At 38.9% G+C, this 16406-nt stretch overlaps 1 protein-coding gene across 5 annotated transcripts in view; it reads left to right on the top strand.

Moving 5' to 3' along the window:
- SMC6 (structural maintenance of chromosomes 6) overlaps positions 1-16406 on the top strand; it is a 39823-nt gene that overhangs the window by 2247 nt on the left and 21170 nt on the right. For all 5 annotated transcript variants that reach the window (XM_064146413.1, XM_064146411.1, XM_064146412.1 and 2 more), the window contains exons 3-14: positions 4802-4947; positions 6324-6441; positions 7219-7324; positions 8965-9101; positions 9993-10054; positions 11346-11426; positions 12823-12924; positions 13112-13231; positions 13332-13430; positions 14745-14891; positions 15278-15366; positions 15814-15978. In XM_064146413.1, the coding sequence (XP_064002483.1) occupies positions 4807-4947; positions 6324-6441; positions 7219-7324; positions 8965-9101; positions 9993-10054; positions 11346-11426; positions 12823-12924; positions 13112-13231; positions 13332-13430; positions 14745-14891; positions 15278-15366; positions 15814-15978 (1367 nt within the window). In that variant the 5' untranslated portion in view covers positions 4802-4806. The remainder of the gene's footprint in view (positions 1-4801; positions 4948-6323; positions 6442-7218; positions 7325-8964; positions 9102-9992; positions 10055-11345; positions 11427-12822; positions 12925-13111; positions 13232-13331; positions 13431-14744; positions 14892-15277; positions 15367-15813; positions 15979-16406) is intronic.

Consider the following 16406-nt stretch of genomic DNA (forward strand, 5'->3'; position numbering starts at 1 on the left):
GTAAAATAGAAGTTACAGATTAGAAACACAGAATGTTTTGCATTGTAAGGGACCTTAAAAGTTCATCTAGTCAAACTATCATGCAGTGAACAGGCTAAATAGATCAGATTGTTCAAAACCCCATCCACCCTGACCTTGAAAGTTTTCAGGAATGGAGTTTCAACCACCTCTCTGGGAAATCTATTTCAGTGACTTACTACTCTCATTGTAAACATTTTTTTTCTTGTAACTCATCTAAGTAGCCCCCCTTTTAGCTTAAAACCATTGCACTCAGTCCCGTTGCACCAGGCCTTAAAGTTTGCTGAAAAGACTGTCCCCATCTTTCATGTAGGCTTCCTTTGAAGTATTGAAAGGTTACAATAAAGTCTCCCCAGAGTCTTCTCCAGACTGAGTTATGCCGACTGTCTTAGCCTGTCTTCATATGAGAAGTGTTCTAGCTTTTTGATAATTTCTGTGCCCTTTTTCTTGACCCAGTTAAGCAACTTCGTGTCCTTCTTGTGCTGAAGACCCAAGAGCTGGACACAGTACTCCAGTTGGGCTCTCAACAGACTGGAATACATGTGGAGAGTCACCTCCCTTGACTTGCTGGCCATGCTGCCTTTGATGTAGTGTAAGATACAACTGGTCTTCTGGTCTGCAAGCATACACTGCCAGCTCACGCCCAGTTTGTCATCCACCAATACCCTCAAGGTCTCCAAAAGGCTGCTCTCAATCCTTTTATCCTCCAGCCTGTGCTAACACCAGAGATTGCCCTGCCTAGGTGCAGGACCTTGCAGTTGACGTTTTTGAACCTTATGAGGTTCACACAGGCCTACTTCTTAAGGTCTTCCAAGACTCTCTGGATGGCTTCATGTCAAGTAGTTGTATCTGCTTAATAATATTTAATAATTTATTAATAGCAATATTATTAATGTAAGATAATGCCAAAACTTATTAAAGTGTCATTTGTTCAATTGTGAAGATATTTTATGATGGATAGGTACAGTACACAGGCAATATTAAACAATTTAGTAAAACTTGAAAACCTCTATTGATATTGTAAAGTTTCCATGGCAAACAGAGAAAGATTTGACAGGTTCTATGGCTGCCAAACTGAAGTAGCAGACAAAATAAACAGAGAACCTTCACAAAGAAATAGGCAACATATTTGGTACTCATGCAATGGAGTTTGAAACCTCTCTGGCTGCAATTATTGCTATCCAAGATACAATATGCTTACACCAATATGGCACAGATGCATGTGGTAGCTGTGTGCTCATTCTCAGAACATCTCTGGAGGTACTACAGCTTGACTTCTTGGGGCTTTAGGGCTGTTGAATGGGGAAGAAGAAGCAGCTTCCCCATACATAGCTTCTCTAGGCTATGGGGTCTCGGGCTCCAGCGAGACTTGCTGGGAAGCTGCTTTATGGAGTGGCAGACGCAGACTCCTTTCTTGGGGCACTCTCGGGCAATCCTCTTGGCTCACAGGACAGATGCTGATGCTTCTGGGCTGCAGTTTCCAGCTGTGTTGACTGTGATAGGGAGGCAGCTGTGGATGGTTTTCTCTTAGTCCTCAGACCAGGCTGGTTTCAGGCTTGCTTTACCTAAGCACTATGTACAGGCTCAGTGCTGTAATATTATTGAATATGCACAGGTCTGCAACAAGTTTAGGCAGGTTACTGTCATGGCACAATGGACACTTGGCTTTCTAGGGTAAACTGAGGCACAGCTGCTCTCATGGCATGTCTGGATGAAATAAATGAAGCAAGGCTCACACACTCAGCTTTGTGGTTTGTCCACGTAAACTGAGGCAGGGCAGGTTTCCAGAGATAAGCAGGCAGGCTTCCCCTGGAAAGGCAGCAAAAACCAACATGTTTTTCAGTCTTGGCTTATATTTGTCATTTGCGCAAGTGTCAGTTTAGCCAATTGGCCACAAAGATAAGCAAAGTGATTAACCAATGAGGATGGCTTCCTGCCAGTCTTGACTAAATAAGGCAGATGCAATAGACCATACACAGGTAGGACAAGTCTAAACATGTCCCTGGCAGGCCTTTGTCTTTTTTTCCATACTTCTCAGTTTACCTGGAAGCAGGGGGAGGAGCTTGTTTTGGGCCCATTTCACCCTACCATCACACAAGTGCTTCACTCATCTTGATGTCATCTGCAGACTTACTGAGGGTGCACTCAGTCACACTGTCTGTGTCGTTGATGAAGATACTGAACAGCACTGGTCCCAGTAAAGGCTCCTGAGGGACACTACTTATCACAGATCTCTGTTTGGATATAGAGCTGTTGACTACTATCCTCTGGTAATGGACATGCAAGCAATTCCTTGTCCACTGAACAGTCCACCCACTAATACAATCATGCCACCAGAGAAGGCCTTTAGGTTGGTCAGGCAGAACTTGCCCTTGGTGAAGCCATTCTGTCTGTCTCAAATCACTTCCCTGCCCTACATATCCCTTATCAGACATACTGGGTGGATCTGTTCTATGACCTTCCCTGGCATAGAGGTCTCTTCCATGCTAAAGAGACTCACAGTCCCTCAGTCTTTTCTTGTAAGTGAGATGTTCCACTCCATCATCTTTGTGACTCTGTGCTGTACTCTTTCAAGCTATTCCCTGAAGTCTTCACAAGAGAAGCCCAGAATTCCAGTATTCTAGATGTGGCCTCACCAGGGCAGAGTAAAAGGGTGGGAGTACCTCTTTGGACTTACTAACCACACTACTTTTAATGCACTTCAGGATGCCGTTGGCTGCTTTGGCTACAAGGGCATATCTCTGGCTTATGGTTCACCCTTTTGTCCACCAGGACCACATGTCTTGTTCCCCTGTGCTGCCTTCCAACAGGTCAGTCCCCAGCCTGTACCGATATGTGGGATTGTTCTTGCTGAGATGCAAGACTCTATACTTGTCCTTATTGTATTTAACTGAATTCCTCTCTGCCCAGCTCTACAGTCTGTCCAGGTCTTGCTGAATGGCATCACAACTTTGTGGTGTGTCAACTGCTCCTTTCAGGTTTGCGTCGTCAGCAATCTTGCTGACAATGACCCTCATCCAAGCCATTGATTTACATATTGGATAGTACTGGTTCAAATACTGACCCCTGAGGGACTACACGAGGTACAGGCCTCCAACTAGACTTAGTCCCATTGACCACAACTCTCACTTCTTTCCTTCAACCAGTTCACAATCCACTGCACTACCTGATCATCCAGATCACACTTTCTGTTTAGCTGTGAGGATGCTATAGGAGATCTTGTCAGATGCTTTCTTGAAATAAAGACAATCCACATCCACTGCACTACCATCATCCACCTGGTTGTGTCCTCATAAAAGGCTATCAGATTTGTTAACCGTGACTTACTCCTGGTAAAACCATAATGACTACTAATGACCTTCCTATCTTTGATATGCCTAGAGACAGCACCAACGATAAGTTGCTCCATCACATTTTTGAGGATGCAGGTGAAGATAACCAGTCTATAGTTACCTGAATCCTCCTTCCCTTCTGAAGACTGCAATGGCATTTACTTTTCTCCAGTCCTCAGGCAACTCTTCTGTTCCCCATGACTTACCAAAGATGATGAAGAGTGACCTAGCAATGATTTTTGCCAGCTCCCTTACCATGCATGGGTGCATTCCATCAGGACCTATGGATTTATGGATGTCCAGATTGCTTAACTGATCCCTACCAGTCCTCATCAACCAGTGCAAACTCCTTCTTTTTCTTGACTTGCTCTGTGGCATCAGGCAGCTAATGGTCCTGAGGGCAGTATCCAGCAGTACAGATGGAGATAAAGAAGGCATTCAGCAGCTTTGTCTGCCATTTATTTAAAGAAGCTCTTTCTGTTGTCCTTGACCTCTCTTGCAAGGTTTAATTACAAGGAGGCCTTAGCTCTTTTCCAGTTGCCTCCCTACATCCTCTGAAAACAGTCTTTTATTTCTCCCCAGTGGCTAGCACCTCCTTCCATGATCTGTAGACTCTCTTCTTCCATATGCATTTTCCCAGCAGTTCTCTGTTTAACCATGCAGGTCTCCTGGCTCCCTTCCTTGATTTCCTACCCATAGGGATGGTCTGATCTTGAGCTTGGAAGACATAGTCCTTGAATGTTAGCCAACTATCTTGGGTCCATTTGCTTTCTAGTTCCCTGTCTCATAGGATTTCCCCTAGCAATTGCTTGAAAAGGCCAAAATTTTGATCCTGCTTGCAATTCTGTTCCTACCATACAAGATCCTGAGCTCCACTATCTCATGGTTGCTGCAGCCAACACTGCCTTCATCCAGACCCCGCTTCACAGTGAGTATGAGATCTAGCAGAGCACCTGTCTTAGTTGGCTTACCCATCACTTGTTTCAAGAAGTTATCATCAATGCACTGAAGGAACCTTGTAGACTGTTAATGGCTGTAATTTTTTTTCATGCACTTTTTTTAAGGTACTTTTTACAACTTAATCTACGATTTCAGTGCTAACCAAGCAATTCTAGTAAATATCTTAAAATCTAATGCAACAAGGAAAAGAGAATTAAGGTTTGTATGTTTGGATTTGTTTGTTTGTTTTTGTTAATGAACAAATCTACCTTGATTAGAATAATGAAGTTGTGTTTCTTTTGTTCTAATGCAGCTTTTTCATACTAAGCTTAGGTTTAGATTCACAGACATTGCAGTTCTGAAGAAGTATTTAGTTTGTTACAACGTGTGTTATGAACTTAGTATTTCTTTCTACCAAAGCAAGGAGATTGTTATGTCTGCGTTGTCATCTGTAGGTATATATTCATCTAGGAGACTGAAACTTAGAGTCTTTCATTGCTTTCATTTTTCAGCACTCATGGGTAAGAGAAAGGAAGAAAGTGTTTCAAAGCCCAGATCCCGTAAAAGGCAAAGACAAGAATACACAGATGAACATAGTGATGAGTCTAATGAAGAGGAGTCACAGACACCAGCTGACAGTGGTGTTGTCTCACTGTCGGTAAGTTGTTTAAAAAGTTGTGAGTGGACAAAATAAAAAAGTTGATGCAAAAAAGTTCTATGCCTTTGGTTAATGTTGAAGCAAATGTCTTGCACGCAAGCTTCGGTGGAGACAATGTATAAGAAACTAAAAGTAATGTCTATAATGAAGACTTCTGCTTAAGTTCATTTTTACCTTAATTCTTTGGCTTGTGTAGTTGTTAAAGGTGATTATAAATGCTACCCCTCTGTATTATACTGACGTGTATTTGGACTGGATATTAGGAAGCACTTCTTTATTGAGGGGATGATCAAACACTGTTAACAAGGCTTTCCAGAGAGAGGTGACTGATGTCCCAAGCTTGTTAGTGTTTAAGAAGCATTTAAACAATGCTCGTAGTAACATGCTTTAACTTTTGGTCAGCCCTGAACTGATCAGGCAATTGAGCTAGATGATCATTGTAGGGCCACTCCAACTGAAATACTCTTCCGTTCTGTGACACACCATGACTGATTTTTTGAATGCATAAAGATGATTCTTCACTTAGTTTTCTTGAACAGCAGCTGGTTTGTGTCATTGATTTACTTATCATGTGGACTTTGCTTTCTTAGAATGCAGTGCACTTGAAGCACTGGTAATAATGCTAAAGTTTCCTGTCAAAGCTTCACCAGTTGAACAGAGGGCTATCCCACTCTCAGTTTGATTTCCCTATTTGTGATCTAATTGCCTTCCTCTACTCAAAGCTGTGCTAAAAATTGTCACAAATAGTATTTAGGCAAGTCATAGAATCAGCCAGGTTGGAAGAGATCAAGATCATCCAGTCCAACCTAGCACACAGGCCTATCCAGTCAACTAGACCATGGCACTAAGTGCCTCATCCAGGCTTTTCTTGAACAACTCCAGGGACGGTGACTCCACCACCTCCCTGGGCAGCCCATTCCAATGGGAAATCACTCTCTCTATGAAGAACTTCCTCCTAACATCCAGCCTATACTTCCCCTGGCACAACTTGAGACTGTGTCCCCTTGTTCTATTGCTGGTTGCCTGGGAGAAGAGACAAACACCCACCAAAACCACAAAAGTGTTTCTATGATGCTTTTTATTACTGCTCTGACAACTGTGTGGTATCTATGATCTTACATTGTATTGATTTAAAATTAATTATGGGGTTAACTGAAAGTTACTATGGGTATCATCTTTATTAGCTATTTTCCTCTTTTGTAATATAACTGCTGTATGCTAAGCAACTTCTCAGTGTCATGAAACCTTTTTGATTTCATTGCAGCTTGTAATGTTTGGTGGTTTCTATAATGTTGTGATTTTAATTCTCATTATATTTTAAAAGATAAACTATATCTCATTAAAGTGCATACGTAACACAACTTTTAATTGTTCAGGCTGCAGGGGAAGTAGGAATAATTGAAAGTATCCAGCTGAAGAACTTTATGTGCCATTCAATGTTGGGGCCTTTTCAGTTTGGATCAAATCTCAATTTTGTTGTTGGAAACAATGGAAGTAAGTGTTAATTGTGTAATTTCTATGACAAAGAACAGTTCATTAATAATTTAGAAGATGTATTTTTTATTTGAAAAAGAATTGCTAGCCATCTTTTGCAATGGAGACAGATTTACTTTAGACTTGAGAACCACACAGGTCTATCCCAGTAGTTCAAAGCTGGTGAAAATGTAGGTTTTACATTTTGAAGTTCTCAAAATACAATGTGAATGTAAATCTTTCACAGATAAATTATGCATAAATTTACATTTAAACTAAAGCTACTCATATGTTCATTATTAAATGCACAGTAACTATCCAAGTATATGTCATGTAACAACTGTTATAGAAGAAGGGAGTGATACTTTTTTATGTGAGTTCACTTCTTTTGGAGAGAGAATTGAAAAATCAAAAATAAATTTTTAAAGAGAGCTCGAAACCTTTCAGATAGTTATGTACACAGTAATGTTTGCTTGATTTATTTTGTTGTATACATGATTTGTGTATGCTTGTAAGGAAGGGGAGTTTCTTGACTCTTGAGGTAACACATCTTGCTAAATGCAAGTTGCTAAATAGAAATAACAGAAGTCTGACTCACGTTTGTTTTTTCTTAGGGAGAACTTTGGAAGTGGCAGATGTTTTTCTAGAGCTATCACTGTCTTATGTTTGTTAAATAAAGACAGAGTTTGGACTTGAAATATACAAATACATAGCAATCAAATAGGAATCTGTAGTATGAGTCAACTGAATAAAGATTTACAAGAACTTTTTTTTTTAACTTCAATGCTTCTATTACAGGTGGAAAAAGTTCTGTACTAACTGCTCTTATTGTTGGACTTGGTGGAAAAGCCACTGCAACTAATAGGGGTTCTTCACTAAAAATGTTTGTACGAGATGGAGAGACGTAAGTAGAGCTCTTTTAAAGGCTGAACATCTTGTTTAGTGATTGTGGTTTAGGTTAGCCAATCAGTTTTCTGTTCACCTTCATGTTCCTTATTCTCTTATTGGATCTAGCAGATTTGAATGAAAGCATAACACTGAAAACATCATATGAACAACTCCCCCTGAACAACAAACAAAAAGCACATTAGAAATATTAGCAGTAATTTACCAGTGGTACACTTACTATCTCTGAACTACCTAACAATATCTTGAATGTTGCTCCGTTCTTGTATATCTTATGGACCTGAATATCTTTGAATATACAGAAGAAGAAAAAGGTCATAGGGAACTAGTTATTATTCTGTGAGTAGTGAGGTTAATTATTTTTCTTTCTCATAATATAATATACTATGTAAAGACCTTGACAATACAGGTGGGTTATTAAATGCACAGGAGGTGGATTCATGTCTGGTTCAGGATTGGGGATAAGAGGTTAAGGGAATCAATAAAAAGATGGGAGATGAAGTTTAAGGGTTTATATTTGCATGAAGCTGTAACTCAGAGCTTCAGGCTTTTTTCTTTCAGAGGTACTGTGATGGTTTGGATGTTACCCTCCCCCCCCCACTTTGGAAATCACCCAGACTAGACTCAGCTGGCTGTGGAAATTGAATGAAGCTTATATTTACAGCTTAGCAGAATATACAAGCAGATATTTAGAGTATATACAGTTACATACACAAATATACAAGGTAAAAGGTAAGACAGAAACACAACTCCCCTCCCAGAAACCTGAGTCCCCAGGAGGGGCTCCCAACTGCCCCTTCACCTTCCACCCTACCCCTCTCAACCTTACCCCAGTCCCAAGGAAGAATGGAAGTTTGGGCAGAGGGTTAGGAAGCAAAGTAGATTAGGAAAGAAAAGAAAACGGAGGATGAGGTTAGAGAGAGATGCAGCTAGGAGCTGCCTGGCAGGAGAAGTTGTGACTCCCTTATCTATGTTTAGATTTTTGTTTTTATACATCTCAGCAAGCCTATGAGTGAGGACATCAGCCTTGTTTTAGTTCCACAGCCTATAATCTAGTTCTTCTCACCAAAACATTCCAGCTAGGCTCATACTAGCACAGGTACTTGGAGTAAAATTGCTGACACTATCTGCCTTCTGTGTAATAACTTAGTGGTTCAGCAACCACTTGAGAAACAGAAAACTTGAATTCATATCTGAAATAAGATCACATGTTTTCTAGGAGAATGCCTTGAGCATTCTGCTATAGATTACTTTGGCTAAGGATGATTGTAGAAGCTAAGCAACTGGTTTCTACAGAAGCAAATTTCGGAATAGGAGGATAAAGAAAATTTATTCTGCAACCTAAGGATGGGGCACTCAGTTGGAGAGGTATGGTTGGGGAAATCTGCTCTCCCAGCTCTTTGTCTTTGGCTTGTGATTTATCTGAAGCACAGAAAATGGAGACAGACCAGTGTATGGTAGCCTTCATGGTGGTGTGTTTCTGAAGCTGTTTTGGCACAAACAACATAACATACTCTGTCCTGATTGGTGCTATGACTGACTTCCAGTTGTGACGACCTTTGTGGAAAATTAGCCTGTTTTTTTAGTTATTTAATCATTTTAGAACTAACTTTAGTTGTCTTTTTTTTATTATTTTAGTTCTGCAGATATTTCCATTACCTTGAGAAACGAAGGCAGAGATGCATTTAAACCTGAAGTATATGGTAGCTCTATTATTGTGAATCAGCACATTAATCTGGATGGAAGCAGAAGTTATAAACTGAAAAGCAAATCTGGTTAGTGGTAGTTTGTTTTAGTCTTAGTAGTTGTTTAAATATTTTCATTGCTTTAAATGTCTTGATGTGAGTAAAGGATGAGGATGGTGTTTCTCATTTGATTAATCTTTCCAGAATGATGTCCATAGAATCAACCAGGTTGGAAGAGACCTCCAAGGTCATCCAGACCAACCTATCCCCCAGCCCTATCCAGTCAACTAGACCATGGCACTAAGTGCCATGTCTTTTCTCAGACACCTTCAGGGACGGTGACTCCACCACCTCCCTGGGCCATCCATTCCAATGGCAAATCACTCTCTCTGTCAAGAGCTTCCTCCTAACATCCAGCCTGTACTTCCCCAGGCACAACTTGAGACTGTGTCCCCTTGTTCTATTGCTGCTTGCCTGAGAGAAGAGACCAAGCCCCACCTGGCTAAAACCTCCCTTCAGGTAGTTGTAGACAGCAATGAGGTCACCCCTGAGCCTCCTCTTCTCCAGGCTAAACACCCCCATCTCCCTCAGCCTCTCCTTATAGGGTTTGTGTTCCAGGCCCCTCACCAGTTTTGTTGCCCTTCTCTGTCCGGACTAAGAATGTTTTAGCACATCAAAGTGAACTTAGTTTTAAGTGATTTGGAGTTTTTGTTGAATTTGCTGATTCATGTAATTTCAGTCACCAAGGGCTTATGAGGCAAGGAGGGATTTTAATTAAACTAGTTCTGTACAAATGCAAATAGATCAGAAATATTGAAAAAAACAACCAATATTTCTCATTTAGAGCTAAAACTGTGTTACAAAACTGATCTAATGTTTTACATTTACTAAGAACTGGTAGACTGAACAAAAGGCTAGGACATTGTGTGTCTTTTTGATTTGGACCTAATAGTATTTTTCATTCTTCTATTTTACCTTTAGGGACCTTAATTTCCTCAAAGAAAGAGGAACTCATTGGAATACTGGATCACTTTAATATACAGGTAATTAAACAGATGTTTAAATTCTGTGCAGTTTAAGACATCATCATGTGATGTTATAATTCAAATAAAAAACAGTGTTCTGTTTCATTGAGACAATTTTACCTCTTCATGTTCTTTCAAGATCAAGTGTGATAACAAAAGAAAATTGAATTTTATATCTCATGCAATGTAGAATAAGGCTCTGTCTCAGACAGATAAGTATTGGATATCATCTATGAGCCATGAGTCATAGAATCACAGAATGGTAAATGTTGGAAGGGACCTGCTAAGGCAGGTACACCTGGATGAGGTTGCACAGGAATGCATCCAAGTGGGTTTTAAAAGTCTCCAGTGGAGGCGATTCCACAACCTTTCTTGGCAGCCTGTTCCAGAGGTCTATCGCCCTCATAGTAAAGAAATTTCTCCTTAACTTCACATGAAGCCTCCTCTGTTTGGTTTGTAGCCATTGCCCCTTGTTCTCTAGTAATTTCCTGTCCCTCATGAACTGAGGAGCCCAGAACTGGATGCAGTCCTCCAGGTGCAGTCTCACTAGGGCAGAATAGAGGGGCAGGAGAACCTCCTTCAACCTGCTGACCACACTCTTCTTAATGCACCCCAGCATACCATTGGCCTTCTTGACCATGAGGGCATATTTCTGGCTGCTGGTGAACGTGTCTACCAGCATTTCTAGGCCCTTCTCTGAAAACCTGCATTCCAGCTGGTGAACCCCTAACTTGTTCTCATGCATGGGATGATTCCTTCCCAGATACAGGACTCTAGATTTACACTTGCTGAACATCATATATCCTGTTAATGAAAGTCATAGCGCGCATATGATTTTTTTCATACCTGGAGCTTTGTTTTTGTCTCATTCATTATCTCAATTCCTGCCATTGCATAAAATTGAGTGTGTTTTTCCTGCTTAGTGATGAAAAAAAGATCAGGCAGTGCACATGAAGTTCAAAATATTCAACATGTTCAGCCTTTCGAATAATACAGACTTCTGTTAGTATGCATTGGTTTTATTTTGTAGAAACTGCCTTAAGAATATATGAGACAACTCATACAATGCTTTAATCAATTAAATAATGAAAATGTAAACAGCATTGGACAAAATTTAAAATAATGATCTTGTTAAATTAATTGAAAAGAACAAATACTATCTTTCTCTAAGTCACTTATTCTGGAAGCACTTCCTTCATTGTCCTGCTGAACTGCTGGGCTTGGAACAGGAGAGTGGTCTGCTCAATTTCGTGGATATGCATTTATATGAGAACTTTTTTACTTAATATAAAATAATTTATTTTTACAGGTTGATAATCCTGTGTCTGTTTTAACCCAAGAGATGAGTAAGCACTTTTTACAGTCTAAAAATGAAGGTGACAAGTACAAGGTAAGAAAAATCCTTCAACATTTCAATTAAGCATTAAAGTACTGATTTAAAATCTTAGAGGCCAAATTTGGAGGAAATAAAAAAAATCAGAATTCTTAATTTTAATGGCCTGTTGAGAGTTAACTCAGGTAAGCAGCTAAGCACTCCACAGGCATGCATGTCCCTTCTCTGCTGTCCCCTGCTTAGAATTGGAGAACACAAAAGGAAGAATAAAAGCAAGAAAATTTCTGGGTTGAGCAAATAATTGTTTAAAAAAATAAAGGAAAAGCTAGAAAAAGACAGAAAGCAAAACTAAACAAAAGATGCATTGGCAATTGATGACTGCCTCTCATGAGTATATGGATGCCCGGCAAGTTCCTGAGCAGAAGATGGGTAGATCCCCCCCTAAACCCTCTCATCTCCCTTTTTATTGCTAAGCATGACTGTGCTGATTTTGGCTGATGTAAAAGTTATTTTTCTTCGTAGTAGCTAGTACAAAGTGAGCTATGTTTCAGATTTATGCTAAACATAATGTTGATAATAGAGGGGTATTTTCATTGTTACTGAGCAGCACTTAAGGCCTTTTTTGCTTCACAGCCCACCAGCAAGTAGACTAGTGGTATACAAGAATTTGGAAGGAGACACAGCTGGAACAGCTGACCTCAGCTGACCAAAGGGAGATTCCTTTCTATATGATGTTATTAACAGCAGTAAAAAAGTGGGGGAAGAAACAAGGCAGGCATTTGTCTTCCCATTATATGTGATGTATTCCTGCTTTCCTTGAGATGGCTGAATGGCTGCCTGCTAATGGGAAATAGTGAATGAATTGCTTATTTGGCTTTGCCTGTTAAGCTGCCTTTATCTCAACAGTAGTTTTCTTGCTTTTACCTTTCCAGTTCTCTTTCCTCATCTCACAGTAGGCAATGAGTAAGCAGCTGTGTGAGACTTGCCTACTGGGGTTACACCATGACAATGTTTTATAGGATGGCATATTTCTTTGGTTAGCTGGCGATCATGTGCCTGGTTGCATCCCCTCCCAACCTGTTGCACACCCTGACAGTGTATTCAGTGGAAGGGCTGGGTGAGAAATAGAGGCCAAGACACTCTGCCAGCACTGTTGACAGCTAAACCGTCAGTGTGTTACCAGCATTGTTTTGATCTAATCTGAAACACGGCTCCATAAGAGTTGCTATGAAGAAACTTAACTCCACCCCAACCAGACTCAGAACACATTCTGACTGCAATCACAATTTTTTAAGAAGTTTCTTTTCTCTAAAGACAGTAATTAAAAAAAAAAAAATAGAACACTGCTGAGTTAGTTTCTTATTCAGAAAAACTCCAGTAGTTATTTTACTTTGGGGGTATCATTCAGCAGATTGAGATGAGTTCACATCTGCAAATTTTTGTTTCTTTTTAGTTTTTCATGAAGGCAACTCAGCTGGAACAAATGAAAGAAGATTATACATCTATTATAAAAACTAAAGAAAATACACGTATACAGATAGAACAAGGAGAAGAGGTATGTAAAAGTTAAAGTAATTGTTAGTACAAATCTGAGCACTGCAGTAATGATAGGAATTCAACTACATAGTTTTGATTTGATTACATCTCTGACATGAAAAAAAAACTCCTTCCAAGATTTCATGTTATGTCATAGCTTTTTGTGCTTATAACTGAACCTCTTTCAATTCATTTTTTCTTTTAAGCGTGTTCAAGAGCTTAAGCAGCTGTATGGTGAGAAAAAGGAGCGTTACAAGAGCATTTGGTTTGTGAATGACTTGAGAAATCATCTTGAAGATTTGAAGCATAAAATGGCATGGGCAGTGGTAAGTGTCTTGTTAAAACACCTTTTCTTATATGAAACATAGTTTAAATTAGTCTCACTGCTGTGGACATTGTGATACACTAATAAATGCTTCTATTAAGGTAGGTGAGATGGAAAAAGAAATACAGCCAATCAAAGAAGGTATCAGAACTGAAGAAGAAAATGCAGAGAAATTTGTTCAGAAGCTAGAGGAATGCCAGGTATGTGTGTTTTAAACCTAATGTCACTAGTTTTGTCTCACAGAATTACAGAATGTTAGAGGTTGAAAGGGGTCTCTAAAGATCAAGTCCAACCCTCCCCTGCCAAAAGCAGAATCACTTAGAGTGGTCTACACAGGAATGGATCCAGGTGGGTTTTGAAAGTCTCTGGAAAAGGAGACTTCACAACCTCTAGCAGACAGCCTGTTGCAGTGGTCCATCACCCTTACTGTAAAGAAGTCTCTCCTTACACTGAGGTGAAACCTTCTGTGTTCAAATTTGTATCCATTGTTCCTTGTCTTAGTACTATGCACCACCAAAAAGAGATTGGCCCTATCCACCTGGCACACACCCCTCAGATATTTATAGACATTCATCAGAACCTCTCTCAGTCTTCTCCAGACTAAACAGCCCCAGGTCTCTCAGTCTCTCAGTCTCTCTTCAGAGAGGAGATGCTGAAGTCCTCTAATCATCCCTGTGGTTTTCCATTGGACTCTCTCCAGTAGATCCCTATCTCTCTCAGCTAAGAACATTCACATTCACTATTCAGCCAACTAAAACTTACAAGTAGCATTTGTGTTCCACATTTAATTGAATAATATAATAAGGACTATTTTCTTTTTTGTTTTCTTTTTCTGGTGGTTAGCAGGGGTTAGTCTGTGGGTTTTGGATGATACTTGACTTCTGTAAGTAGCAAGGAATTTGGCAGACATTCAGATTCATATAAATATACATCTTTTGCACAGAAACACCAGATATAATTATCTTGAAATATTCAATCTCGATATTACTTCTTCAAACTTTCTGAATTGTCAATAATTTTTAATGATTTAATTTAAATATATATAGATAGATAGATAAAAAATCTGTATAGTTGTTTTACAATTGAAGTGTTCTTTGTTTATGGCTAAATATTCCTGTCTAGTGTTGAAAGAACATTGTCTACATACTGGTTTCACTTTCCATATCATGATATTTGGCCTTAATGTATTTGGAGTCCTGTGATTAAGCTGTGAGTTAGAAAAGAAGGTTGCTGTTTATTTAACAGATTTTGTAGTCATTTGGTTTCCTAGTTTCCTCAGCAGTTATTTTTTTAAAATTAAAATAGTTAATTTTTGGTTTAGCATATCTGTAGTAACAATGACTTCATTTATTTTAACAAAACAAAAAAAATCCAAACAAAAACCTCCAAATGAGCAACAAATGAGACGTGTCGAAAGGATTCTTTTAGGAGACACTTACTCTGTAGCATTAAGAGGTTTTGAAAAAGTTTGTGCTTCACTGCTACTTTTGGGTCATTCTCTTTTTGCATCTAAGGTAAAAGTGAAGGAAGCAGAAGGAAAATACAAAGCAATTCAGGAGAAGTTAATAGCAATAAGTGAAGAAACACAAGCTCTACATCCTCAGTGTGTTTTATTGAAGACTGATGTGCAGGCAAGAAGAAAAGCAGTCAATGAAGCTGAGGTAGGCAAAAAGAGCTTCAAAAGGTTTCACCAGTTTAAATATTTAATCTTGTACATGCTATACTCATATGTATTTCTCCACCTGTAAGATTTTCTGAATCCACAGTGCAGTTCAAAATAGGTGCAGTTTCTTGCATGACTTCAAATAATTTCTCTTTTGGGGGCCATGGACATTAAATGTTTACACAGGTGTTACGCAGTGCTAAGCTTAGGTAAAAATAAATACATCTCAAGTTAACTGTGTTATTCTTTCTTCTTCGCATGCTTGAAGCTCCAGTTACATTTGTCAATTTTGATGCAGTTCAGTGTTTGTTTACTCAAAACTGTAATTCGTTCTGGAATTAATTCTTGCTTCTATTAAACTATTGCATCTTATTTCCTTCATAGGTAGTTTATAATCGTTCCAAAACTGAGTTAAAACGCCTGGGAAAAGATGATGAACAGCTACGTAGACGGATCGAAGAACTGAAAAGCAGGTAAAGACAGAAACAGTGATTATGGTGTATATTTATTAAGATATAGATATGCAGGGAGTGAGCACTTCTGATTCATGAAAGAATCTGCAGTAACAGAAAATATTTGTTTGCAGCTTAGGAGAATCTAGTTAAATATTTATAGTCCTGCTTTGTGTACCAAGATTTTGAGATAATTGGGCAGAGAAGCTTTTATTTTTTGTTGGTGATAATATACATTGTCTAGCTTCTATAGTGTTGCAAAGCAGATATGCCTTAAACTAAATCTAGAGGAATGTAATTGGCAGGGAATTATGTGTCATTACAATTAAAAATATAAAATTTGTATTTATGCTTTGCGGAGCTTGTAAATGCACAGAATCTTAGATAAAATGTTCTCTTGCATAAATCTTTTGTATGATAGATATAACCCACTTAAAATTTAAAATAACAAAGTATTATCTTTTCTAGTGCTAATCGGGTTTCAGAGACTGAAAATTTGGAAAGACAAAAGAAAATTGCATTGTTAAGGGAACAGTTAAAGGCATTCCGTGATGAAGAAATGGTGATAGGTCAACAGATGGATCAGTTTCAGCAAGCTATATATAAATGTAAAGAAGAACATGCAAGACTTAAGTAAGTTACCCTTTTAAAATGTATTTTGTTTTCCTTTGTTTCAAGGTATAAGAGGTGGTTTCTTATGTACTTGTGTTCCCTGAGGTGTAAGACAATTTCCCACACCCTCCAAGTTTATCATAGGGCTTGCTAAGCTTTTATCTTTGACCCAACATGACTTAATTTAGAAGCTTTTGGAAAAGTAAGATTTTTTTCATTGAAGGTGAAAGGTGTACTAATTTAAAGCCTGATACAAGGCCATACTGTCAGTTTAATGCCCTTCTTTCTTCCTTCCACCATTTGACCATATTCTCTTAGACCTATGGGCAGAGTATCATTTACATTTTTTCATGTGATTTAATTCACGAGTACATGCTGATATGATGTCACAAGATGTAAAACATAGTATAGAGTAAGAGATAGGGGAAATTATTGTATCTACAGTTAAA

Source organism: Pogoniulus pusillus, chromosome 7 (genome assembly GCF_015220805.1).
Source record: "Pogoniulus pusillus isolate bPogPus1 chromosome 7, bPogPus1.pri, whole genome shotgun sequence".
In the NCBI taxonomy this organism is placed as follows: Eukaryota; Metazoa; Chordata; class Aves; order Piciformes; family Lybiidae; genus Pogoniulus; species Pogoniulus pusillus.